This window comes from Myodes glareolus, chromosome 7, assembly GCF_982192425.1.
Source record: "Myodes glareolus chromosome 7, mMyoGla1.1, whole genome shotgun sequence".
Lineage (NCBI taxonomy): Eukaryota > Metazoa > Chordata > Mammalia > Rodentia > Cricetidae > Myodes > Myodes glareolus.
The window spans coordinates 2,515,289-2,529,101 of record NC_142032.1 but is presented as its reverse complement, the minus strand read 5'-3'; the positions used below and the strand labels follow the sequence as shown (position 1 = coordinate 2,529,101).

At 44.2% G+C, this 13,813-nt stretch overlaps 1 protein-coding gene across 1 annotated transcript in view; it reads right to left on the bottom strand.

Moving 5' to 3' along the window:
* The window catches only part of Shtn1 (shootin 1), a 102,900-nt gene that overhangs the window by 72,295 nt on the left and 16,792 nt on the right, over nt 1-13,813 (bottom strand). The window contains exons 2-3 of the mRNA XM_085694171.2: nt 13,635-13,687; nt 4,260-4,320 (exon numbers count right to left, since the gene is read on the bottom strand). Of these exons, the coding sequence (XP_085550297.2) occupies nt 4,260-4,320; nt 13,635-13,687 (114 nt within the window). The remainder of the gene's footprint in view (nt 1-4,259; nt 4,321-13,634; nt 13,688-13,813) is intronic.

Genomic DNA, 13,813 nt, shown 5'->3' with positions numbered 1-13,813 from the left:
GTTACAGTTGAGACCGTCAACTCCAAAGATCTTGTTGCTTCAGCACGTCCTTTCCACAGCAGAGCAATCCACAGGCTCTTTGAAGTACAGGCCCTGAATATAACTCTTTTCTTCAGTACCAGATTGTTTAAAAAAGATTTTTGTTATTGTTGTTGTTGCTATAAGCAGTGGGGTTTTTTGCTGTTAATGTTGTTCCATTTTGTTTTGTTTTTAGATGGGGTCTCAGACTCATTGTGTAGCCAAAGATGAACTTAAACTTCTGATGTCGCTGCTTCTGCCTCCTAAATGCTGAGGTGATTATAGACCTGCACACCACACCTGATTCGCAGAGTTCTAAGGATCAAACCCAGGATCTTGTACATACAAGTCAAGTATTCTCCCAGCTGAGAGACATGCTTGGCTCCCAGACAAGCTCTCGTGTGGCATGAGAAGAACCAAATAAGAATCCATGCAGAAAAACGCGTGCAGCCTTAAACATAACCCAGGGGCTTTCACTGCAGCCTGAAGCACGTGAAGGGACTTTACTATGGGCACATGGCTTCCCTCTTTGTGTGGAAAAACTCAGACAGGCTAAGGAAGAACTGGCAGAGGGCCATGAACAACATGAAGCCATGACCAGGGTTGCTGTTACCCTAGGAAAGGAAAGCCAGGCCAGGCTGAGGAAGCCTGGGCCCCCGGCAGAGCCCTCGCCTGAGTGTCCTCAGAGGTAGACCTGGAAGGTAAGTGTGACAGGCATTTCAGGGCAGCCAAGCAAACCTGTACAGCCGCAGAAGCTCCACGTTCGGGGGTGAGCATCGACCTGGTAGCCTGATGACGTCAGAGGCTGGATGCCATGGCAGCAAGCGGCATTTTTTTGAGCACCTATTATATCCCAGCTCGCAGGGTGAGCACTTTCCTTTTTTTTTTTTTTAATTTTGCTAGGGTTTCTCTGTAGCCCTGGTTGACCTGGAACTTGCTCTGTAGACCAGGCTGTCCCCCACATCCTTGGTGTTGGTCTTAAAGATGTGTGCCATCATCAGCAGGGGTGAGCTCTTCTATGTACATTTTCTCACTTTTTCACTCAAATTTAGTAATTCATCCCAAATTTACTAATGCAGAAACTTGTTCAAGGCTACACAGGCTCATGAACAGTAGAGCCCACACTGAAGAAATCAGTAATGTTCTCTTCGAAATCTCAAATTCTAGCCTCTGTTCAAAGCCATGAACTATTTATCTCAAATTCAACTTTTAAAGAAATAAAATTTTCCTTTGTTTTGAAGTCAGGTCTTGAAATAGAAGGGCTTCAAACTCAACCTAAGGATGACCTTGAACTTCCAGTCGGTTTGCCTCCCTAAGGGTTGGGATTACAGGCATGCACTACCACGCCTCGCCTTGTATTAACGTGGCATCAAAGAATAAAACCTACAACTTGGCCCATTCTAGGCAAGCACTTTACCAACAGAGAAACATCCCTAGCCCTCCAGAAATAAAACTCTCCTATTCTCATTCTTTCTCTTTAAGACTGAGTAAAGAATTCACATTTAGCTGGGTGGTGGTAGGTAGCATGTGCCTATCTGATCCAGTGCTTGGGAAGAAGAGGCAGGAAGATCTCTGTGAGTTTGAGGCCAGCCTGGTCTCTTGTAGTGAGTTCCAAGACAAGGCTCCAAATCTACAAAGAAACTCTGTCTTGAAAAACCAAGAGAGAGAGAGAGAGAGAGAGAGAGAGAGAGAGAGAGAGAGAGAGAATAAAATTCACATTTGGGGCCAGCAGAAGGGTTCAGTGGGTCAAGGAGCTTGCCACTAATCTTGATGACCTGAGTTTGATCCTGGAACCCACATGGTCAAGAGACCTCTGACCTCCACATGTGTACACACACTCACAAATAGTGTACAAAAATAATCTTTAGAGAATTCACATTCTGACTTCCTGTCATTTGGACTTTAACTAACCAGGCTTAATAAAAGTAAAAATTAAATGCATCTAACAATAGCGACTATTGTGTTAGCATTTCAATGCATCCTTTCAGGCCCTAATCTGAGTTGCTCCTAGAACGATCAGCGTCTTTAGAGGAAAAGCCACTTTTGAAGGGACATGGTAGGTGAAAGCGACGTGGGGCAAGTTGTTTTCGTTCTTGCTGAATACAGGAGGCAAATACCTACCGCCTACCTGTATCAAAACATGCTGTGCAAACTGAACCGTAAGAAACCTGAGCCAGGTCCCTTCACACAGCACACCACTCCACTATCAATAATTCAAGCACGCTAACTAGCCACAATACCCATGGGCTTGCTCTTTCCAAGTGTATTCATTTGGATGCTATCAGTCCTACATGAGAGAATGAGAAAATTCAACGCAACCGCCGTTCACCCACTCACAGGAAAGCGGTATTTCTGTCCTAGTGTCTGGTCCTCCACAGACAGTGATACTCACGAGATTACCCTTGATGGTCTTGGTTGTAGTGAGATGACAAGATATACAGGCTGTTGAACCATTGCCTCGGACAGTTGTTTCATTTTTCAGAGGGTAAAATGTCTTGCTAAGGGCTGACTGTGTCAATACCTGCCGCCTGACATTGGAGCCTCTGCAGAACGACCTAGAAAGGTCCAGCTTGCAAGGGAGAGGGTTATTCTCTTGCAACGTCTGGTTCTTTGCCCACAACATATTCACATATGACACTTTTGGATCTGAACATCTACGTCTACATGACTTTGTGGATAAATTAACAGATTTATGTCATATAAAAAATAACAAAAATCTGAAAGAAAATTACTATTGCTTTACTGAGGATATAACTTATTCTGAGTGATTTCAAACTCTCCAAACTCCAGAAAATGATAACTGCTCTTGGCACGTTCCTTAACCACTTTACTGAGGTCTAAGTGATGAGTAAGTTGTTTATATAATTAATATACATGACTTGATGAGTGGGGGATAAAAAAAAAACCCTTCACGAAACCACTGTCCCATGGAGGTCAGGGACACCCTCATTGTCTCCTATAGTCTCCTTCCATAAATTGATAGGAATTGATTGGCTTGAAGTGCTGGGACTCAAACCAGGGCCTCCTCACACGTGCTAGGCAGGAGCTATACGACCCAACTGCACCTCCACCCTCTATTTAGAACACTGGAAATAAGATCTCTCCTGCTAGAGTACACTTATAAATATGCAATGAAGTTTTGGTAGCTATGCGCCCATATCGATATAAATCCCTGGCACAATTCCTTTTCCTTGAACTAACCTATGAAACTAATCATCATTATTGATAGTACTTTAAAACATTCAGCAGGGCAGTGGTAGTGCGTGCCTCTAATCCTAGCACTCAGGAATCAGAGGCAAGCAGACGAGCCAGCCTGGTCTACAAAGCAAATTCCAGAACAGCCAGGGCTGTTACACAGAGAAACTCTGTCTCGAAACCCCATCCCCTAAAGTAGAAACGATGACGAAAGAACAAAGTTATAGCACCTTATTACTATATAGATAATATATTATATGTAATTGCTAATAATGTTTGGAAGATGAGCTGCCCCAAAATGTGCAGGGTCCCATAATAACAAATCATAACACATTCATACAATATACTACACAGGGTAATGAAAATGATTACAGTTATATATATGAATATAAGTATATGACAAATGATACCTCAAGCTTGCACCAATAAATACTTCATATAGTTACATCATATATATTATTTCATGATCCATATAGTATAAACAAAAATGTGATGCCATGAAATGACAGACTGCAGATACAGCTGTGGCAAGGCTTGGCCCTTAGAAGGCAAGGAAGGGCAGAGGACTTTACGAAGTTTATATACTTGTGTGTGTATGATATGCTACAGACTAAAAAATGACAACAATTAGAACTGACCTGCATTTCTGCTGACACAAAAAGATACACTGTTTACTGAAAGAAGGAGGGTATAAAACGGAATCTAAAATGTGCACTTTTTATAAAAACACATATTTCATAAAGGTCACACAGGATAAAATACAAAATGCTAATTTTGACCTTTCTCAAGGAGTCTAAGTAACAAATGAATTTTGTTTTTCCTTGATTTTTTTTCCATAGCGAACTTTTCTTGCTACAAGCTTAAATTTTTATAAGACATTTATATTTTATTAATACTTATTCCATTGTTTTGGCTTTTTTTCCCCACAATGGGATGGGTTTTCTCTTGCTGATACGATCAGGACACCTTCAGTCATCTTGGTCTCAATCTACTCCTACAATCCCCAAAGTCAAGTGATTATTACTCCACTAGAAATGCTTACATACTTTTCTGAAATTCTTCCAGTTTTTTAACAGCTTCATCTCGTTCTTGCCTAATTTTGTCACACTGAAATGAGAAAGAGAAAGAAACGTTAAATCACACAATAAAATTTTGCTGTGACCAGGTGAAGAGCAAAAGCAAACTTACAGGCCGCACCAGTACGTTTCCTCCCACCCGCCCCAGACACGGCATCTCCTGGGGGCTGGAGCAACGCTAGCAGCCATGAGTGCACACTGCTCTTGTAAAGGGCCCCGGCTCCGTCCCCAGCACCCATCCCATGCAGATCACAAGTGTGGAACCCCAGCTTCAGGGGTCCTGGTGGCCTCTTCTGGCCTCCCAGGGTACTGTACTAGGATGCCCATACACTCCCTTAGACAAACACATACAGATACATAATTAAAAATAAAATGAATTTTAAAAAAATCTCTCCACAGCCCCAGTGTTGTTACTGCTCACCTAGCAAGAGATGCATGCATGGTACCCAGCTGAGTTTCCAGAACTTTCTATAAGGTAAATAGTCATTCACTACTCATTTTCTTCTTGGTAGCAGACCAATCGACTATCCTTGAGTTAAAACAAATTCCTCCTTTAAGAGAATACATATGGCTTGCTCCACAAAAGAACCACTGAGTGCTCAAAGCCCGTCTCCAGGATAGGGGACAGGAGATGGCTCAGTGCTAGATAATCCTGAGGATCTGAGTTCAAACACTCAGCATCCATGGAAGAGCTGGGTATGGGAGGATGGAGACATATAGACCCTGGGAGAACTGAGGAGTGAGACAGAGCATGACACCTGATACTCTCCCCTTTCTCTACGTGAGTATGTGGGCACCTGCACACTCACATGCTTGAAACAGACACACACATACATACACATCTGTCTGCAGGGTACGCCATACATGCAGCAGGGACACAGGGCTGAGTCATTAAAGCTGAACATCAGATCCTAGTGGAGCCCTCTCTCCCATAAACGAGTCAATGGACCAAAGATCATTTTCACAAGAAGGTGCGATGTTTAAGTCTCCCTGTGGGAATCCATCCTCTGTAAAAAGACAACCTGCCCCACCTAGTTCCTAGCTCTAGTTTTACAGATAAACCATGGTTGCCAGTTTTTTAGTGTATTAAAAGTTGTCTCCAAGAGTGCTGGATTCTCGAATCCGTTTCTGACACATGAAAGAGCAACAAGACCATACCAAACAGCAACCAGGACACTGCCGGCCAACTGCTTCTGGAATGTTCCTCTTACTTTCTGTAAGAGACACCTGTTTGCGTTGGACCGCCCCCAAAACTCCTCCCAGGCTGCCCAACCCCCTCCAACAATGCACAGTAGAAGACGCAAATAGAATCCAAACTCCTGCTGAGACCAGAGGCCTTCAAAGGATCCAGGTGTGATCACCTAGTGCGGCATAGCTGGTGTGCACTTTCTCGTTGGCTCTCCATCTCACCCTCTGTCACTTCTGCAAGTACGCGATCCTCTGAAGAAGACTTCATCATGAGATGGTGCCCCAGGGTGATGCTGTAACTTCGAGGCATTTGAATCTCCCGTTGCGCCTCTCAAAATTCCATTTAAAGGTGTACTTGGTTCCCACTTCCGTGCCCAATTTTCATTGAAACTTGGTGAGAATATAAACAGGAACGGGGCTCAGCACTCTGCCTAGTCACACATCAACCACCAAGTCTCCCATTTCCTGGTCAGAAAATAACGCGTGGCCTTCACAGGCAGGCCCGTTCCAGCTGCCCAGAGGGAAGACTTGATGCCGGTGCTAACTGCTCTTAAGAGCCAGGTAGCCACTCTGGTTAATAACAGATCTCAGCCCAAGGTGCAGGGAAGCGATTCTGTAGAGTCCAGCGCGCACTAACCTCTAGTTGCCCGCACAGTCACAAGCTGTCTCCCAACCCCAGCTGCGCTCTCTCGGGGGCTTCGTGTTGCTTCGCTTTCTATTTTCTGCAACCACATTATGATAGAACTGGCAGCCACTGAGTTTACCATCTGCTATGTTGAAAGGCTGAAAGGGTGGGAGGGGTCACGCATACGGCAAGCCAGCCTACTGATTCCACACCAGAACTGATCGAACTATGAAGGGTGCGCTTGTTTCCCCAGCAAGAATGTAAACACCCATGTATAGCATCATCTCAGGAGAAGGTAGAGGCATCCTGCAACCTTTCTCCCAGTCGACCAGCACAGAGACGTCGCAGGGACACAGGCCCTGCAGCAGCGTGGCATCTTTGTGCCACAGAGACGCCCCCATCCATCCCACCCTCTCCGCTGCCCTGCGCATGCAGCTGTACCATCTGTAAAGGCCGCCTCTTTTTGTGTTGAGAATTGCTCATGAAAACTTGGTAATAGCAACAGATGTTCTTTGGACGACATCACTTAATCAGGAAGCTCAATAATTCTCTGTAGCTCAAGGCTGGAGCTGAACTACAACCAGGCTGCCTGAGTGCTGGTTGCTTTAAGCAGTCTGAATAATGTCACAGCTTAGACTGAGACGCTGTTTTTACTCTTTAGAGAGTGGTAGATTGACTGGAGCTTGGTTTTGAAAGCCCAATTGTATGAGAAGCCCAGGCTGTTTTCCAGATCTCACCATTAGGGCTTATCTCGGCCTGTGAAAGCTCACCTGGCTAGTGAGACCGATGAGGGTCTGAGAACACAGGTTGGCGGAATGTCCTTCCAGCATGAGCTGGCATCTTCCCTGGTCCTCCATCTACCTATCGGCCAATACTGTCAACATAAATGTCTCTTTATCTGGGATCAGCAGAAGCTCTGAACTGACGTAGACAATACTTAACAATCTGCTGTGTGTGTGATTTATGCAATAAGAACCTCAACGCTCCAAATTGTGTCCGATTTCCACTAATATTTTATCATGTGGGTACACACGTACAAGGGAACGGTCATCTAGTAGAAAGGACAGTTTGAAGTCCATGCATTGTCTCCACACACCTTGGGGACAGAAGACAACAGATGAGCAGGCAAACGCCTTAAGGTCAACTGACGTGGAATTCTGAGCAACTATTTCCTGGAACCACTGGGTGTCTCTGCACTGGACAAATCTACATCTAGTGTCAGGCACTACGCTCAACACTGACAGAGACCTGGTGGGGAACACCTAGATTCTGTAGTTTCACCAAACTTAGGATCCACAAACAAAAACCAACAACGAGAAGAGCAGGGTATAAGGACCAAGGACATGGGCTACAGGACAGGAAGGCTGAAGACTTGTAGAGACAGAAATTGGGCAATTATACTGCCTGCAGGAAGGTTTGGCCCCACACCACCTTTTTTAGAAGTTCGTTCCTCTTACATCCCGGTCACACTATTTTAAAATGGGAATGTATAGCATCAGAACTGGACATTGGAGCCGGTGCCTGCTTCAGACTCTTCGGTGGGAGAGCGAGAGGGACCGCCAGGTCTGCTGTTCCATCCAGGTAAGTCTGGCTTCTCTGGATCTGCGCTCACTCATTCCCACCACATGGAACCCCTTTGCTCCATTTCTCCTTTGGAGTTCTTCTTTTCTTCCAATTCAAAGTTCTTTCCCTCCAATTTCCACAGGCGCTAAAGGGGGAGTGGCCGCCCCCACCCAAGCTGTCGAGTTGCAGCCTCCGAAGTCGAGGTATTGTGTGTGAGCTGGAAACACATGTCACCAGAACTGAGACCCTCGCTCTTTGTTTCTGGATAGATTGCTGTTAATGAGAGACTCATTTTCACTTTCAAACCGCTAAGTAATTACTTTTTCTCTGGCACAACCACTTGCCACTCCGTCTCAAAGAAGCCGCATGTATGTGGATGTATTATGCATGAACAGTTATCATAATGGATGCAGATCTTGCTCTTTAGAGTGGCTTCTTTATTGATTTTTTCTAAAAAAAATATACTTGGGACCTTCACCTCTGAATATTATACGAGAGGATGGAATTGTAACAATAGACAACTGAGCCAAGATGCAAACACTATCATATATCTTGCTTCTTGAAACAAGTCTTGGAAATGTCTGCCTCAATCTCTTGTTTTTCATTCATTGTCCCTGGCAGGCTGACAGAACCGTCTGATGCACGGTGACAGTAGCTCACCCAAACGGCTTCTAATCAGCCACTTAAACATTTATGCATTTCAAAACTCAGTCTCTGAACATAATATTAAACATAAATACTATTTAGCAGTAGACACTCCTCTATTACACAGATTCCCTTCTCTCTACACATACTGCACACACACACACACACACACACACACACCAAATGTGAATGTCATTCCACTCAAGGCTCGATGAGGCACACACACACACACACACACACACACACACACGAAAGGAAAAGAGAAAAATCAAACCTAATCGGTCATGACAAAGATTTTGAGCAAGTTACAGGAGAAGGTCCTTCGACTGCTGCAAGGTGACTAACACGCAAACATTGGAGGTAACACACCAAGGAAGCACGTTTTGTTTGGCTGATTCCAAAGTAGATACACTCATCCAATTTTTGCACGCCCCAAATACAGATTTGGAAGAGTTTGTTAACACCAGTGTGATAGGCTCTCTGCCTCTTTTCACACACTGCTCGCTGACGATGCCATTTGGAAAATGGGCAAAAATAATGGAAAGACGAGGCCATTTCATAGTTCCCACTTACCATCACGCTAAAAGACCAGAAAACACAAACAAACAATCCCAAGGTTTTTATGTTTCCCCAGAACCCACAGCACGTGCCTCTTCTCCTGTTTAATGTTGAGCTAATAATAAATTCTCTTGATGAATGTGACAGGCATAGAGGAATACACAGATGGCTTATTACAAGGAGAGCTAGAGGAGGTTTAGGGATAAATGACATCTAAGTTTGTTATTAGAAGAGTAAACGTTTGCACATGGAAAAAGCAGGGGTCAGGTCATTTTGTCTTTTCTCATCCTACCCAAGCTGTAGAGACTCACACAACGATGACAATAACTCAGCTATTTGTCAACTGTGTCCCCTCCCTCGTTGGTGATTTTACTAACAGGTAAAACCTCATCTATTTTCCTTTAAGTGGCCAGAAAGTATTCAGTCAAAGATTTCCCCTTCAATTACTTTCCTTAAAAACTCAAACATATTCTGATTCCATCTCCAAAGACTTCTATAAAAACCATACAATGATCAACATCCATTGTTGGGGTAGAGGAAAGGACTACAAAGGGGAAAAAAAATCAGTTAAAACATTAGTCCAGAGTTGGAGATACGGCTCAGCAGGCTAGAGCAATTGTTTCCTGGCCTGACAACCTGAGCTGGAACCCTGGGCCCAAACAGTAGGCGGAGAGCCCTGGCTGACTCCAGCAGGTCTGACCTCCACATGTGTGCCGTGACATACACACTTGTGTACATATACACACACCAGGCAGATAGATATAAACAGCGATAAGAACCCATTGGCCCACCCACCACTAAATCTTTTACTCCTTCTCTTTGAGTGCACGGTGACAGAATTTATGTGTATACACACATGTGTGAATTTTTCTAGTAAAAGATTAATTTGATACTTAGATTTCAGTTTTTCAATACAAACTAACGGATGGTATAATCATGACCCAGAGAATGTACTGGGCCTGATAATTTACTGTGGAAAATTCATACGTTAACATTTAAAACACAGCTAAAGAAATGTTCAACCAGGAAAGTGCTTGCTGCCCAGATATAAAGACCTGAGTTTTATCCCCAGAACTCAGATTTAAAAAAATAAATAAATAAACCTGGGCATGGTGGCACACACCCGTGACTCCAGGGCTGAAAGGGCAGAACCTAGTGGACCCCTGGGGCTGGCTGGCTGGCTAGCCTAGCCTACCTAATGAAGCTGCAAGCCAATGAGAGAACACGCCTCAAGCCAAAAATGGACAACAGCAGAGGAATGACACTGGAGGCTGCCCTCTGATGTCCTCACACACGTGTGTGCCAATGCCTACTTGCGGGACACACACACACACACACACACATTAAAATAAAATGAGGTTTTTTTTTTTGTGGGAAGAGTCCATATACTCTCTTTAAGTTTACCTGTTTGTAAAGAAACAGGGAGGGCATAGGATCCAGGTTTAAGCCCGGACTCTGTCACCAATCACTAAGTTCTCAGGAAACTCACTGTTCCTCAAGTCCTTATGCTTTCTTGTATAAAATGAAGCTAACACAGTCTGAACCATTCTGTCATGGAGTGAAGAGGGCACAGAGGTGCCACAGAGGTCATCTCTCAGTGAACAGTCTGTAGTAACCTGCCTCCTCTGCAGAATCTACATCTATGAGGACGCTGCAGCAGCCACCAGAAGGTTCTATCCAGAGGAACCAGAGCTGCTGTCTCTCCTCATTGAGGTTTCTGGCCTGGCAACGAGGAAAAATAAACTTGCAGACACATGGTCAGGAGTAGTACCTTGCCATTTTTTCCCCTCCGATTTTGCCAAATGTCCCTACATCGAACCAACTATGACAAAAAGGAATTCTTCCAATGACTATCCACGACGAGCTTAATTTAACTCCAGGCTGGGACCCCACAGAGGAAAGATGGCCGCCTGTATTTGTTGATGCAGACCGGATAAAGCCCAGGCAGCCAGGCACAAGAAAGTGCTTTCCCAGAAAAACCAGGGTCCTCCATTTGCTGCCTCCGGAACTGAAGCTGCTTTTACTCCTTCTACGTCGTATAAAAGGCTTTTATTATATGCTTCTCTCCTTTGTAACACCCCCCACCTTGGGGAAAAATCTGCAGTAATAAGCAAGCCAGTCTTTTAATAGAAGGTAAACAGAGTGGGGTGAACTTAAAACCACTCAGTCGCCTTTGTTTTTCCCAACACACAGCATTCCATATTGCTTTCATTTCTTTTCTTCTCATTCCTGTTAATAGTTATTTTTAAAGAATTAGGACAGAAACAGGTCAATAATGCCTGCAGATGCTGCAAATGCGTCAGACCATCTTCTGCTCAGAGAAGAAGTAAACAGTTTACTGGGCCCAGGTCACTTCCAGTCCTTCTTTTAGCCCAACCTATAATCCCACGCACACAACCGACAGTTCACTGCAAACCCCACGGAAGAAAGTGGCTCTGAGCTAAACAGCTATGGTCAAGCCAACAGGGAGAGCAGGCATCCACAGCCACCTTTTCAAGGGCATTTCAAGGTCTACAGATAACCACAGATTAGAAACAGATAAGAGAAAACAAAACATGCAGGGTTTTCCCTCTTTCTTTCTCTGCCACATGAAGACACCTGAGCTTTCTATCTCCCTTCCTATCTTAAACATGCTTTTCATTTATTCTTATTGTATGTATATGGCGTATGCGTGTATGACACATGTGTGTGTACATGCATGCGTATGCCAAGTGGCGATCAGAAGACAACCTTTGGGAATCAGTCCCCACCTTCTACCAGGGATCCCGGTGATCAAACTCAGTGACCCATCCTGCCTGCTCCACCTCATATATTTAGAGGAAGCCAAACTGTCCTGCAGTATGAACTCCTCCAACCTGCTTGGCTCTTCCCCTCCCTGTTAGCCCAAAAGCAGATGCAACTCAGACCGCATGGACCTCTTCCTGGAGCACCATACTGCTGACTCTGAGCAGCATGCTTTAAAAGTATGCTTTAAAAGCATGTTGTGCCCGAGACCAGGGTCTAAACACACCCTCTTCTACCTTACATCCCCAGGGCTTCTGTGTTTGGGAGACTTCCGGCGACAGAATGGAAAATCTTTTCCAACTATTCTCCGTGGCTTTCCTGCCTTAGAAAGATGTATGCATCTTCTCCCTTTCCGCACGGACTTTTAAAAACCACCCCCATCTACCATCCCCTCTGGTAGCCTGAGAGAGGAAACGTAACAAGATCATCATCACCGAAGATGAATTTACAAAGGTACAAAGGAGGGGCTGGAGAGAGAGTGCAGTGGTTGAGGTTGCTTGCTGCTCTTACAGAGGACCCAGCTCGGTTCCCAGCACTCACACTGGGTGCCTTACAACTACCAGGAAGTCTGCCGGCTTGCTCAGGCCTCTGTACTCACAAGCACAAACCCACATATAGTCTCACCAGTGCATATGATCAAGAGAAAATAAATATTGTTAAAAACAAGAGAGCCTTGTAGATTTAAAACAATGGCCTAAAAAGCAAATAGAATTGTATGTGAGCTAAAGCACTCGCCATCAAAACCACCAGTCAATCTATGCCTAGGCAGCTGGCAAATGTAATGACTGAAAAGTCTAATGTGATTCTTAAGAGCACAATAAACTAAGTCCAAATAAGCTACAGACTTTATACCTAGTTATCTGCCTGCTAAGTGTTGTTATTACCCTTGTTCTGAAACTACAGAGATGAGACATCATAATCACATTCTTACGTTAAAAACCACCTCAGGTTGCTTTATTTATTTATTTTCTGCCAGGGATACATTTTTTAAAAAATATTTTGCCTATCTTATTTGATAAAAGCACTGTATTTAGTGGTGGCAAGTTAAAAAAATTACATTTTAAATTTATATATAACTTCCATTTATATTTTTAAACAAATCCATAGTCCATGTTCTTCTATCCTATCTTTTGTGTTCTATTGGCTCCTCCATCTTTCTATTTTTCCTCTAAGTTGACAGGAGAACAAAAACACATGCACACTCAAGCATGTGCGTGTGTGCACGTGCACACAAACACTCACAAATCTGCTTGCTTTCCGATGCAGGATCTCAGTCTGTAGCCCAGGCTAGCCTTAAACTCATGACAATCCTCCTGCCTTCACCTTCCAAGTGCTAGGATTACAGTCTTGAAGCTCTCATACATAGCAAACACTCACAAATCTTAAGTAAACAGTTTTAGAGACAAAAGAGACACATTACAAAAGTAAGCAGAGCTCACTTATTTCATAGTTCAAAACCAAACTTTCAGATCCTGTGAAAATATTCAGCATACTTCCCCTGTACAAACACTGGGTGGTTTTCAACTTCTGGTGTTACTGTCTACCTGTCTAGCAGAAGCAAACACAAGAGGGGTATAGAGATGGCTAAATGCCACAGCCCAGGTCCCTCTGGACCCACGAGCTGGGGTCCTAGGAGCAAATGTCTTCAGGCTCTGAATCCATCACCAGTGTCCCCAGTGAGACTACCAGGAGAAAAGGACAATTCCTGAGGACTTGGATAGCTTGGCCTAGTGCCTTGCGACACATTTAGCTGCGTACTTAATCTCCCAGGGCTGTGCCTACTGTGGCAATGCCTGCTATTCTTTACCATCTGGAGCCTGGAGTTGATATTAGCTTGAACCACACATGCAAGAGAAAAGAAAAGAGGAAAAAGGGGGGAAAAACCCCTCTCATTCACATTTAACTGAAATTGGTGGCTGAACAATGCATTATGCTGCCTAGGCGTGCAGGCTTGTAAGGAAAGGGAGGGGTACAGTACGAACCTTCTCCTTTGTTTTCTGGTTCTCTGCTCGAAGGTCTTCATAGTCGCCTATTGCTAAAAAGGAAAAGAAAAAGAAAGAAAGCGACATTACAACTCTCAAAAATTCTCTGTGGGAAAACCTGCGAACTCCGCTGACCCCCAACAACCCGCCACTAAGTTCAGCAGAGTGGAGAGACCTCC